The following is a 12,341-nucleotide window of genomic DNA, read 5'->3' as shown; positions in this document are numbered from 1 at the left end:
ACTAAACCACTGCTACCACCTGCACACCCGCTGTCACCCCCGAACAGCTGCCAATCTCGCCCAGCCTGCTCCTGTACACTGGCACCACATCACCTCTTCACAGCTCCCACCAACGCAGAAGGCCACCTAAGAGTCCTTGGCCCTGCCAGTCCCACATATCCAGGATCTAAAGGACACACACAAGATCCTACACATCTGAAGCGTGGAGACAACTCAACAGTCTGCCTTGAGCCCCACAGGTTTCTATGATCTCTGTACAAGAGCCCCCACCTGATGTCTTCAAAAAGGTGTCACAGGTGGTGCCAGGATCCTCAAGAAAGAAGCACTCGGGAATATCAGCATCCAAATAATATCACATTCCTTCGGGCTCTTTAATGGCCTTATTTCTGTTCAATGTGTATCAATGCTAGAAATCCAAATGTTATAAATGGTGACTGCTCTCAGACACTAGAGTCATTTAAAGAACGTTTCCAATGGCAGCAAAACAGGGTGAACATTTCCCCTTAAACGGAGATCGAAGACCTGATTATTAAACAAAAGCTGGAACATTTTTAAAGACCTGAAGGATTGCTTTAATTAAGCATGGCACCCTGACATTCTCTCGTGGGTGAGTTTCCATAGACTGTTACAGACCTGCAGAGCTAATCTCTTCAAGCCCCTGAAAGTCACCTGTTAAGTAGCCAGAGGATACAAAGAGCCTAGACTGGAGACAAGAACCAGAGGCAGCACCCCAAGGCTTCATCAGGCTCTCATCAGAACTGTTTTTCAAAACACAAGTTTGATTACAGAACAAAGTGTCCTACAAGCCCATATGGGTTAGATCCAGCGCAGATTCTGCACCATGATCAGGCTGAAAAGCATGCTATTCACCATTCACGGAGAATCACAGCAAAAGCACAGCACACATCCCCCCAGACACAAGCCTGTATTAACAATGAATCAGTGCATAGGCTGGGGGTTCCACAGACCCCAGCGTTCTCCTGGTGAGGCAGCTACCAGCGCCCCAGGAGCACACTGCAGGAGCAGATCCAGCCCAGCACAGAACCTCCAGTTTCCACTCATCCCTCTATTCAGAGCCAGCCAGCTCACTAACTTTCCCGACTCACCACCCCATGGACCAGAAACTCAAAAAGTTTGCTTTTCGTAGCTTTGCGAGCCCCTCCTGTAACTTCATCAGTAGCCATCAGGGTCTGCTCAGCCTCTCTCACTCTCTCTCTTCCTCTTTCTTTCCCTTTTCTGCCTTTTTCTCCAACTCTCCCCTCTGAGTCCTGCTGGGCTCTCACACTTCTAATAGCACGGAGTGGGGAGGGGGCCCCTTCAGGGCCTTCCTGACGGCCCACTCGCGCTCAGCCTCAGCTGCTGCATTCCTCCACTGATAAGCCAGAAATAGTTTGTGCTGCCGGGCTCTGTCTGTTTACTCTGCAGGGACAGAAAATCCAGCTTTTTAAACCTCTCTGTCCAAACAGCAGAGATAAGCAGGAGGCAAATTGAGAAAACACGTCTCAGTTTTCCCTGGTAGTGCTGCAGCCTCTCCTCCTCTGCATCAGGGATGGGAAATTCTGGGGCAAGGGGAAGGGGGAGGGGGCAACTTCAGCAGTGACATAGAGCTGAGCATCTCGCAGAGATGTTTTCCCATTAGAAAATGCAGCAGGCGAGCAGTGGTTTTCCCTTGCTCCCACTGCTCCTCCCGCACTGCATTTCCAGGCCCTTTCCCCTGGGACCTGGCAGGCAGCACACAGAAACATTCGCTGGCAGCATTTCCAGCATGAGAGACGAGAGCTAACCCCTCTGGACAAGAGAGAAGCAGCGGGAGGCCGGAGCTGGGAACAGGGAGGGACAACATGTGGGAGCGAGGGGAAAGCAAGTGTGTGAGATCAGCGGAGGAAGGGGGTGGGGGGCAGCATGGCGGCACAGCTCCCACGGCTTGTTTCCAGCCCCCACTCCCACCACCTCTCCCCAGCGAACACTCCCGGGATGCTCTGGTAGCACCGTGATGGGTCCTCTAGAGACCCCAGGGGACTGACAGGCGCAGACAAATTATTAACACCGCAGCTGCTGTAAGACATCAGCAGTTCACTGCTTGTCACACAAAGCCCTGCACACAGTGTGTGACGTCCCAGGACACTGCTGGGAACACGAAGCCCAAGGGGGAAGGGAGAAGAGAGCAGCAGCCCAGCCCCTCGGTGGCCCTGGGGCGAGCGTGGCGCTGGCAGCACGGCGGCCATTCCACAAGCCGAGCGTGGCTCATCCGTGATGGCCGAGCCCGCAGTGAGGGCCCGGGGCACCGATCTGCTTCCCGGCGGCAGCTCCGAGCGCCCGCAGCTCACAAGGGCCGATGCTCCCTGCTCTCCCTTAACGCAGCAATAGGTTGCCAGGTTACAAGAGGGGCTTATTCTACTCCTCTGCTTGAAATTCTTGTCTAGGGGCCGTGAATTTTCTGGCAAGACTGCAAACAATAGAATCAGATCAGAAACAAATAAAAATTATTCTGCGCTCATCTAATAATAAAAACAAGCATAGAAAAGAACACTGCATTGACTAGCAGTGAAGGGCAAGCCACGAAGGTCACATGCCCTTCTGAACATGGGGATGAGGATAGTGACCTCCACTGATTTTTAGGGTCACCCCAATCTAAGTGCTAGTGTATGGCAACAGCCTTAGGAATCACAGAAATTTAGGGAGGGTGAGCGTAGTTATCAGCTCCTCCTCTCAGCCCCCCAGAAGGAATACACCAAGCAAACCAACATAGCCTTGCCTTGTTTTGTGCTAGAAAAATTCCTGAAGTTCTAGCTGAACTAAAGGCACATATAATCTGGAACCAACTGCCGCATGTCTGGTGGACGTGATCATGTCAGCTTAACTTGATCTGCAGGGCTTTTTCCAACCTAAACGACTCTACGTTCTACATGCCAGCGTGACTGGCAAGGCAGCACGCAGCTGGTATCTGCCATGTTTTTTAGACCCCAGACTCACACGGGAATGTTGGCTCCCATCATGTGAGCCCCTTCCCTGCTCCCGGCAGACACCGTGCATTTTCCTCACAGTCTGCACTAGCTGTCGGTGCCGCACTGGCCGGCGGTCTCAGCATTCCCGGCCGTGGGGGGCAGCGGCAGCGGCCCCGGCCCGTGCGGCTGTTTCCCCCTCGCGGGGAGCCGTGCGAGCTCCCACCGCGTGAAGCGGCACCGAGGACGGGCCGCAGCGGCTCCTCCAGCAGCCGTCGTTACGGGCCCGGCGCGGGAAGGGGCGGCGGCGGCTCCGGGCTGCGGCGCGGCGCGCGGTCCCCCCTCGCGTCCCCCCGCGCTCCGTCGCCAGCACCGTCGGCACCGAATGGCAACGGCGCGCCCGGCACGGGCAGGGCGTGCGCCTGCCACGGTCCCGGCCCCGCCGCGGGCGGGCGAGGACCGGCCCGGGCCAATCCGCCCGCCCGGGGCCGGGCCGGGCCGGGCCGGGCCGGGCCGGGCCGGACGAGCAGAACCGCGGCGGGCGCGGCGCGGCCCCGGGCGCGGCACGCGCATGCCCAGCGCGGCCCCGTGAAGGTCAGCGCGGGCCGCGGGGACGCGCGGGCCGCGGCGCTTTAACCCCTGCCGCGCCGCGGCCGGAGGCGGGGCGGGGCGGCCCGGGCTGCAGCGCCGCCGGAGGAGCGGCACCGAGCGGGATCCGGCTGCTCTCGGTGACCCGGGCCCTTTGTCCCGCGGCCGCAGCATGCGCTCGGCTGCGCATTTCAGGGTTTTATTTCTCTCCTTGGCTGCAGATACGGCATGGAGCCGCAGCTGCCCCGATCTCCGTCAATAGTCTCTGAGTACCTTCTGGAGCAGGAGGACATTTGCTATGAAGTGCTACTAATTTAAGCTGAAAACCATACCATATATATTGTAATCTATCTGGATGTCCTTAACGGACATCCAAAACCAGGTTTCCTTGAACATCAAATTCCAAGGCCAGTCTCGCTTCAGCCGTCAACTGAGTAAATGTAAGAAAAAAATGTTTAAAAATCCTGTAATAATAAAAATTCAGCTCTTAGCATGATGGTAGTTCTCCAAGCACTTTAGAAAATTAATCAGTACATGCAGCTCTTATGTTTTGCAAATGGAAAATACGGTACAAATGGATGGAAGTGACTTCCCCAACATTACCTAGCTGAGAGTGAAACCCATTTCCTGTGATTCTTCAACCCTTCACAATAGTGTCCAGGAAAACTACTGTGTGAGGCATTTGCACAAAGGGATGAAGGTTACCATGCAAGAATGTAATTTCCCCTATTGAGAGAAACAGCATATACTTTTATTTTAAATGGTTTGGTTTTCTATTGTCCCAATTTTTTTTCCATAAATGTGTAGAAAATAGTTGTCAATGTTCTTTTAAAAAGTGACTGATTTAACCCAAGTCATCCCCAACTGCTGCAAGTATCCTGGCAGCTCCCAGCCATCTCTGACCTGGAAGTTCTCTGTGCCATGGGGCTCTGTGCAAGGCTTGTGCTCCTCCACTCATTCCTGAAGGCTGAGCACACACTGGGGCCTCATTCATACTCACTTTAGCTCGCTTCATGTCCCATTCCCAGACCATTTCATTTCAGAGAAAGGCTGATCTCCTTCCCTGGTACTTCCTGGCCACTGGGAGCCCACTTGGTCTCTGTGTGTGTGGTTTGGTTTAACTTCTGTTATTCAGGGCTTTTCAGGCTGTCAAACTAAGATGGTCCCATTAGAAAAGAGATTAACTCAGTTGTTGTTTTAGGGAGATATGTTTGCTGCTACGTGCCGTTTTTTGATCTGTAGATAATTATAGAAGTACATGAAGGTGCTGATTGCCTTAAGCAGGTGTGGTTTCCCTCATCCAAGTTTCACTTAAGTCAGCATCGCTCTTTTCACTGAAATGTAAAGTATTCACAATAGTTTTGGAATTGATGCAGTGTGGCATAGAAGACATGCTAGAACCAGAAAATATCCCAAGACGGAGGCTCTGCTTAATCTAAAGCAATGTCCATTTGTTCCTGAGTTCAGAATTATTCAGTAGTCTCATTAACACTATGGATAATGTACTTAGAGAACATGCTTATTCAATTTCCTAGCAACATACAGTTTGGAGAGGTTACAAATTTGCTACAAGGGATTATCAAAATGAAAATCCTGAGGACCTGGAGATATGTCCTGTTTTTTTCAAACCACAATTCAGTCAGAAACAGTGCAGGGTTCCACATAAGGATATAAATCAACAAGTGTCTAAACAGAACATGGGGAACAACTGGCTGAAGATAGGTTTATTTTTCAGAAAAAACATCTGGGGATATGATAGATCATAAGCTGAATGTGAGCTAACAGTACTACACTGTCACAAAATAAACAGATAAACCCCCAGAAGATCAGGAACTGCAGGAATGCTGCCCCACTGCTCTCATCCCCTTGGTGGCAGCACAGGCACTGACAACAGTACTCTAGGTTTTTCATTTCTCCTCATTCTGTCTGCCTCCTTCTCCCCATCCCCTGAGCTCTCCAGGCCACAAGCTGTTCTGGCTCAACATTCCCTTAAGGTTGAGAAATAAAATTTTGCCAGAATTGCTGAGGAACTCTTCCAAAGCAATTCTGTCGTGGTATGAATTGTCAGAGTCTCATCCAGACCAACCTTTGCCATCAGAGGCTCTGTGCTTCAGAGGAAGTGTGGGAGAAACCAGGAAACCAGGATGGTTAAGGGAAGGACAGGAAGTGTGACAAGAACTGTAAGGTCCAAACAAGACCAAGAGAAAACAACTGTCATCAGGTGTCCAAAAGGCTGCTGCAAATACAGGGAAAAGCTGCTCCCCATACACAGAGTACAGGAAATAACGGCTTGAATTTCTCCCAGGAAGATTTCTGTTAGATATTAAGGAGAAGCACAGCAGTGACAGTAGAGATGTTCTAGGATAGTTTGTCCAGCAAGGATGGGACTCCTCATCACCACAGGTCTTTCAAGAACAGGTCAGACAAGCGTCTATCCAGAGTGATGGAGGTGGTGTGGATTCTGACTTGGTGTGGATTCTGACTTGGGGCAGGACAGAGAACCAGCTGATTTCCAGAGGTTCCCTTTGCCTTATTTCCCTACAGAAACTTAAATTTTGTAACACAAAGGCTCCTTTCTCTGTTAGGCCTTTGCAGTACTTGTTTCTAAAATCTATCTGCAAGGGAGGGGAGGTGAGGGGAGGGGAGGAAGGGAGGAAGGGAGGAAGGGAGGAAGGGAGGAAGGAAGGGAGGGAGGGAGGGAGGGAGGGAGGGAGGGAGGGAGGGAGGGAGGGAGGGAGGGAGGAAGGAAGGAAGGAAGGAAGGAAGGAAGGAAGGAAGGAAGGAAGGAAGGAAGGAAGGAAGGAAGGAAGGAAGGAAGGAAGGAAGGAAGGAAGGAAGGAAGGAAGGAAGGAAGGAAGGAAGGAAGGAAGGAAGGAAGGAAGGAAGGAAGGAAGGAAGGAAGGAAGGAAGGAAGGAAGGAAGGAAGGAAGGAAGGAAGGAAGGAAGGAAGGAAGGAAGGAAGGAAGGAAGGAAGGAAGGAAGGAAGGAAGGAAGGAAGGAAGGAAGGAAGGAAGGAAGGAAGGGAGGGAGGGAGGGAGTGAAGGAGGGAGGAAGGGAATGAAGGGAGGGAGGGAGGAGAAAATAAGACAAAGAGAAGTGTTTGTCTCTGTCTCTGAAGGTTCTAAACATCATTGTGCAGAGGTAGAGAGAGAAACTTACTTCCTGATTATTTTAAAAGTAATCAAAGGCAACAGCAGGGATACTAAAAGACAGAGAAATATATTAAATATATATGTAATATTATAGGATACAAAATAATGAGCCATCAGAATTATCATCGACCACACTAATATTTTAGTCAATTCTGTTTGACCTCATGGTAAGCTGCCTAGTTCTACCATGCCTTTACCTCCACTTTTCCATCATCACCATCCTCACCATCCCTCTTTACACCGAGTGTGCAGCAAGAGCTGTGCACGGCCTCAAACATCTGAGCAAAGAACCAGAGCACTGCAAGCAGCAGCCACAATCCTCATCCTCTAGCCAAGGGCCAGAGCAGAGCTGCAAAGTGTGAGAGGTTAGTAGTAAGACTTTGGTCCTGGAAGGAGAACAGTTGGGAATACAGATTTGAATTTTTCAGAAGTGAATGAAATAGAGGAATTCTTGGTGGGTAATCCTGAGGGAGCAGAGAAAAAGATCTATCAACAACTGCCCTCAAACCAATTGCCCCCTAGTCCAAGAAGTGTATCTTCATGATATTTGGTGGTTAGAATGATGGCTTTGGGGTGTGTTTGGTAAGAGCATCTAGAATATCCGCCTGCTGTCACTCACTGACAGAACAGAGCGGAGGGAACCACTGGTTCTTCCCAATGAGAGTGATGAGGCCCTGGCACAGGTTGCCCAGAGAAGCTGTGCCTGCCCCATCCCTAAAAGTATTCCAGGCCAGGTTGGACAGGGCTTGGAGCAACCTGGTTTACTGGTTGGGCTGGAAGTCCCTTCCTACTCAAACCATTCTACAGTTCTCTGATTCTATGTATAATCAACAGCAACCATGTCACATCTAATCCTTTCAGATGTAAGTTCATTGCACAGCACTTTAAATCTTGGTATTCCTACAGGACAGATGCTAAAAATCTGAGTTCTGGGGTTTTGTGGCTATTTTCATTTATTCTTATCAACATTGTCCTAATGGTCCTTCGTGTCTAATGTTTATGCTTTGAAGCATTTCTACATACCTGTCACATCCACATTCACCTTTTGTCAGACTAAACAAGTGAAACTGTTATTTGCCTTCTTAAAACTCTGTGCCCATTTCTCATCATTCCATCTTTTCCTGTCAGTCCCAGTTAACCTGGCTAGAATAAGGACAGACAGAACTGTACCTCCATTGTCCAGGCCACATGCTCGTGTGCCATTACGACTTTTCTCAGAAGCAGAAATCTATCAAACCTCGCCAGGCTCATAGCTGCCTTCCACAACATCCTGACAGTGACAGCTCCACGTTCTCTTGAACATGAATTGAAGTACCAGGCTGTTTCTCCTTCTTAAGCACTGTCATTAGATCACTTCTGGCATACAGTGCCTACTCCTGGGACAAGGCCCCAAGTGCATGGCTGTGCACTGTATTGTCACCAGATACCAGCTGGTTTCTGCTTGTGTAGTTCACAGTCAAGCAGTTCTTCCCACATAATCTGTTCTCTTCTGCTTCAACAATACCTATTTTGCATCAGCAGAAATTTAATTATTACATTGCCTATTTTTGTGCTATGGGCATTAGTGAAAATATTAAATTACACCAATCCCTAAAGAAATCCTGAAGAAACTGCAATGTCTTTTGTGTCTTCTTTACTGAGCTCCTTACCTACTCTGCAGTTCTGCTATTACCTGTCTTCTGAGTCCCAGCCAAATTTTCACATCACACTGTATCAAAGGCTTCACTCAAGTCTAGACAGGAAAGACACTGATTCCTTTGTGAGGAATCAATCTACTTATCTGAGAAAGAGTAGATTAGTAAACTTAGGCTGCTTTTTCATACCATACATATCCTTCTCATGCTCAGTTATTTTCTCTTTCAAAATCATACTTGAGCCTTGCATGGACTTAGGATTAAGCTAGTGCATCTGCCTAAAGTACTCTTGCCCTTCTGTATTGTCAGAAAACCTACAGAATTTCCTGCTTGTTTGTTAGGAAAAGCAAATTTTAAGTCAATTTTGATTAATACCAGCAATGCTAAGAATTATGTCCTATTCTCACTGGAAATAATTTGAAAAGTGTCTATAGTTTAAGCAAATCAATAGTAAGTAAATATGGACTGAAGGATGTATTCATAGGCAAAGCTGCTGAAGAATACAGCACTAGGAGGCTGGAGAAAGCACAGAACCAAAGAAGGAAAACAGAGCAGTCTTGGCATGGACTGTCTCATAAATCCAGCTCCCACTTCAGCTGAACTGGAAGGACAATTAACAGGGGTTAATCATGTTGGTCTTAGAACATGATGGAACTGAGAGCAAGCAATAGTGGTGCAAAAACTACAACAAAAACTGCATTGCCAGACAAGGCAAAATGTATTTTAAAATTATTTTATTTGGCAGAATAATTACAGATTACTCCAGAAAGTCAAAGTTAATCTCAAACAGTACATCATTACAGCAAACAGTGGCTTTGGAAAAAAAACAATGGCAGCCAGTGGGAAATGGCAAATGTGACTTGGAGGCTATGTAGTAAAACATTATTATATGCCTGAAATTCCTAATAGGAACATAATTTGTATGTAATTTGTATGCAACATTATTGAAAAGTTATAAACAAGTAATAAAAACAAGTGGAAGGAAAATGACTACTATGGACTCCAAGGTGGGGTTTACATACAGACTTTTTTACCTCCTTCAAAGATCTAAATGAGAGAAGCAAAATATTTGTAATTAAATCCTCATACAAGAAGATTTTGGAAAAGTGTCATAGCCAATCAGGAGAGAAGATAAAAAACTCAACTCGGCCTAAAATGGTAAGACAGAAGATTTAAGCTGGAAAAAATCAAGCTGGTGGAAGATAAATCCTGAGGTGGAAGAACTGTGCTATGTCTCTAGAGCAGGTAGGATGGTTTGCTAATCCTTTCAGCGCCGATTCACCCAGTACATAAATACATGTATGAAATCACAGCAGCCCGTGGCACAGAGACATCATTACAGCACTTGGGCTCCAGATGGACAATGCGCTTTTGACTAAGGCTCATCTGAGCAACTGAGTATTGCAGAAGTGGAAACGGTCTGGAATGGAATGGAAACGGTTTGGCTACAGCACAACACAGTGGTTTGTCTGCTCCTCTCCCTCAGCAGAGCACAGGCACAGCAGGCTGGCAGCTCCCAGCTCAGAGCCACAACCTGCCTTTGGCCTGGGCTCACCAGCACACAGGGCACAGCAACACACCGCAGCCATCTGGGAGGAAGCACCTCTGAGAGACAAGGCACACAAGTGGTGCCACAAGTTACTCGTTAAATCATCTTCAAAACGTGCAGAAGAAACGTCAGTTGAATCATTCTGGCATTCTGTGCTTTTCAAAACAGGGTTTGCTGTGGAGAATTTCCACGAGAGGGGCGTGTTTGTGCATGGCCATGAACTGTCAGAGGGAGAAGAGCTGAGTGTTGTACCTTGTGTCACATTCTCTGTCACATGCCACAATCCTTCCCATTCTTGGGACTCAGTAGTTTCTGGTGCCTGAGACTATGAGGAGGTACAGCTAAGAATAATGTCGTCTCTGACCTTGACAGTTTGCAGATAAAGTTAAGGGATGGAAATAGAAGGAGCACAGTGGAATAGAGAACACCAGTCATCCCGACAGGCATGCCAGCTGTCTGGCCACACTTGTTTGGAACAGCCACCAAATTCCTACCCTGTGCACCCCATCCTCGACACCTGTTTTCAGATCAATTTATACCCAGCCTGCAACTTGAAACCACAGAAATAACGCACTTGTGGGGGATTTCGACTACCTCCTTGTCTCTTGGGAAATAACTATGCTTCCTTCTTCAAAGAGATTCCCTAGTGTTCTGATACATATATCAGAATACACAGCCAAGCTGGTACATATACGTATGATACAGCAACACCAAATGCTAATGATAAATATTATGCCATATAATAATACATAAACTTCTGCAAAGGTTATAGAGAGAAAGGCTTTCTAAATTGTTATTGTAAGTCTGAGATACCATGAAAATTAAAACAGTATTTCTTTAAATCCTTTTAGTTCAAATCTTAGACATTAATCTCCAGGAGGGTATTCACCTAATCTAAACAAGCATAAAACAAACCTAAAAAATTAGTGAAAAGTTTATGTAGTGGAAAGATAATCACTAATATTCCAATAATAAGAAATACAGGGAGCTAAGAAATATTCCAACACAAAAAAAGCTTGTCGTATTTCTGTTCTTCAGAAAATGTTCTTCTGTCTATCACGTAACTTTCTCCTTTTCTGCTGCATTTGATCTTTAGCAACTCTTCCACCTGGCTGATTTTGTTTTGACAGTTACTCATTTTTTCTTATCTTCTGTTTCTCCACCTTCTTCTATTCGAGTCAATCCTTCCTCTCCCCAGTTCAAGCTCCTGCTGTTGCACATCCCAAATCCGCAATTCTGTCACTTCTGAACTTGGCAAATACTTTTTTTTCACTCTGATTAAATCCTCTTGGAATGCCACAGGCAAAAATTTGCTCTGAAACTGTCTATATGCATGCAGGTACTGCATATAGATAAGGGCCCAATTCTGCATCCCTTTGCATCCCATCAGCCTTATGCATTTGCTGATTTTACCCTGCCCTGCATCCACTTTGCCATGCAACCCCAGGATGCCTTTTCTCTTCCACAGTGCTGCAAGGAGTCAACAATCACAGCTCCTTGTAAGAAATTATTTAATCAAAATTAGTTGCAGACCTACATCCCTCTCCTGTTATGGTCTTATTGTAAGGCTTGTGATCTTTCCTTAAACTTCAGCTCCATTTGTCTACCAAAAGACCAGTGCTGTGAACCCTCTTGCCTGCCTGCAGAAACAACAGGTCTCTGACATTTCAAACCAGACAAAGCCCTGAAGAACATCCTCAGAAAATTACTGTTCTTTCTGGCAGCTGGTGAAAAATGGACCACATGTAACTCCAAAAGTTAATATTTCAGCTCCTGATCTTGTTGCAGTCTCCCTGTAGCAAAGCATCTGAGAGAGCAGGAACATGTGAAATGCTTTTTCTGCCATTTGCCTATTGCTGAAGGACAGAAGGCCCTCAGTCACCATCTTCAGACTGATGAAGCTGTGACATATTCTCCTGCTTCCTATAGCAACGGTGCCGTATCTGCTCCCAGACCGACGGCCCACCTCTCCCTCCTCCAGAAAGCTTACAAACATCCACCTGTTAGTGATGCTCTCTCTGGTCCCTTTTCACCCTGAACATGCACTGAATTCCAGGGTAACTGACAACTCACAGGATGGGAGTGCTGTGCTGGCTGGAGCCTTTAGGACTCTTTAGGAAGGGCAGGCTGGAGGGTGAGGAGGAGGAGGAGGAGGAGGAGCTGGAGCTGCCCTTCAGCCAAGTGTGTGGCTGGAGCACACAGAGCTCCATCTTGGGATGGACAGAGCAGGAGCTGAGAGCTCACAGACCAGAGTTAGGATCAGAGTTATCAGGTACCAACATATAGCGCCATGGTAGGTGTCTGCTGCTGTCCTCCTGCTGAGGAAGAAGTAGTGAGACCACAGACAGCAGTAAAAATCCCCATGTCCACAGACAGCAGGAAAAATCCCCATGTCCACAGTCTCTGGTCTTCATGGAAGACTTCAACCACCCCAGTATCTGCTGAGGGGATAACAGAGTATGGCACAAGCAACCCA

General features: G+C 47.6%; 1 protein-coding gene across 5 annotated transcripts in view; it reads right to left on the bottom strand.

The window, feature by feature from the left end:
- Positions 1–12,341, bottom strand: part of SMARCD3 (SWI/SNF related, matrix associated, actin dependent regulator of chromatin, subfamily d, member 3) — a 77,591-nt gene that overhangs the window by 49,100 nt on the left and 16,150 nt on the right. Inside the window, exons 1-2 of one of the 5 annotated variants that reach the window (XM_068177070.1) lie at positions 1,107–1,395; positions 271–406 (exon numbers count right to left, since the gene is read on the bottom strand). The exons of 2 other annotated variants lie outside the window; for them this stretch is intronic. Coding sequence is in view for 2 of the 3 variants with exons in the window: in XM_068177035.1 (XP_068033136.1) it covers positions 1,107–1,184 (78 nt within the window). In the remaining variant the exon portion in view is untranslated. Of the gene's footprint in view, positions 1–270; positions 407–1,106; positions 1,402–2,973; positions 3,092–12,341 lie in introns of those variants that run through there. 2 more of the 5 variants (XM_068177045.1, XM_068177035.1) reach the window with 2 other exon arrangements.

This window comes from Anomalospiza imberbis, chromosome 1 (genome assembly GCF_031753505.1).
Source record: "Anomalospiza imberbis isolate Cuckoo-Finch-1a 21T00152 chromosome 1, ASM3175350v1, whole genome shotgun sequence".
In the NCBI taxonomy this organism is placed as follows: Eukaryota; Metazoa; Chordata; class Aves; order Passeriformes; family Viduidae; genus Anomalospiza; species Anomalospiza imberbis.
Note: the sequence above shows the minus strand (reverse complement) of the source record. Positions and strands in the feature narration are given on the sequence as shown.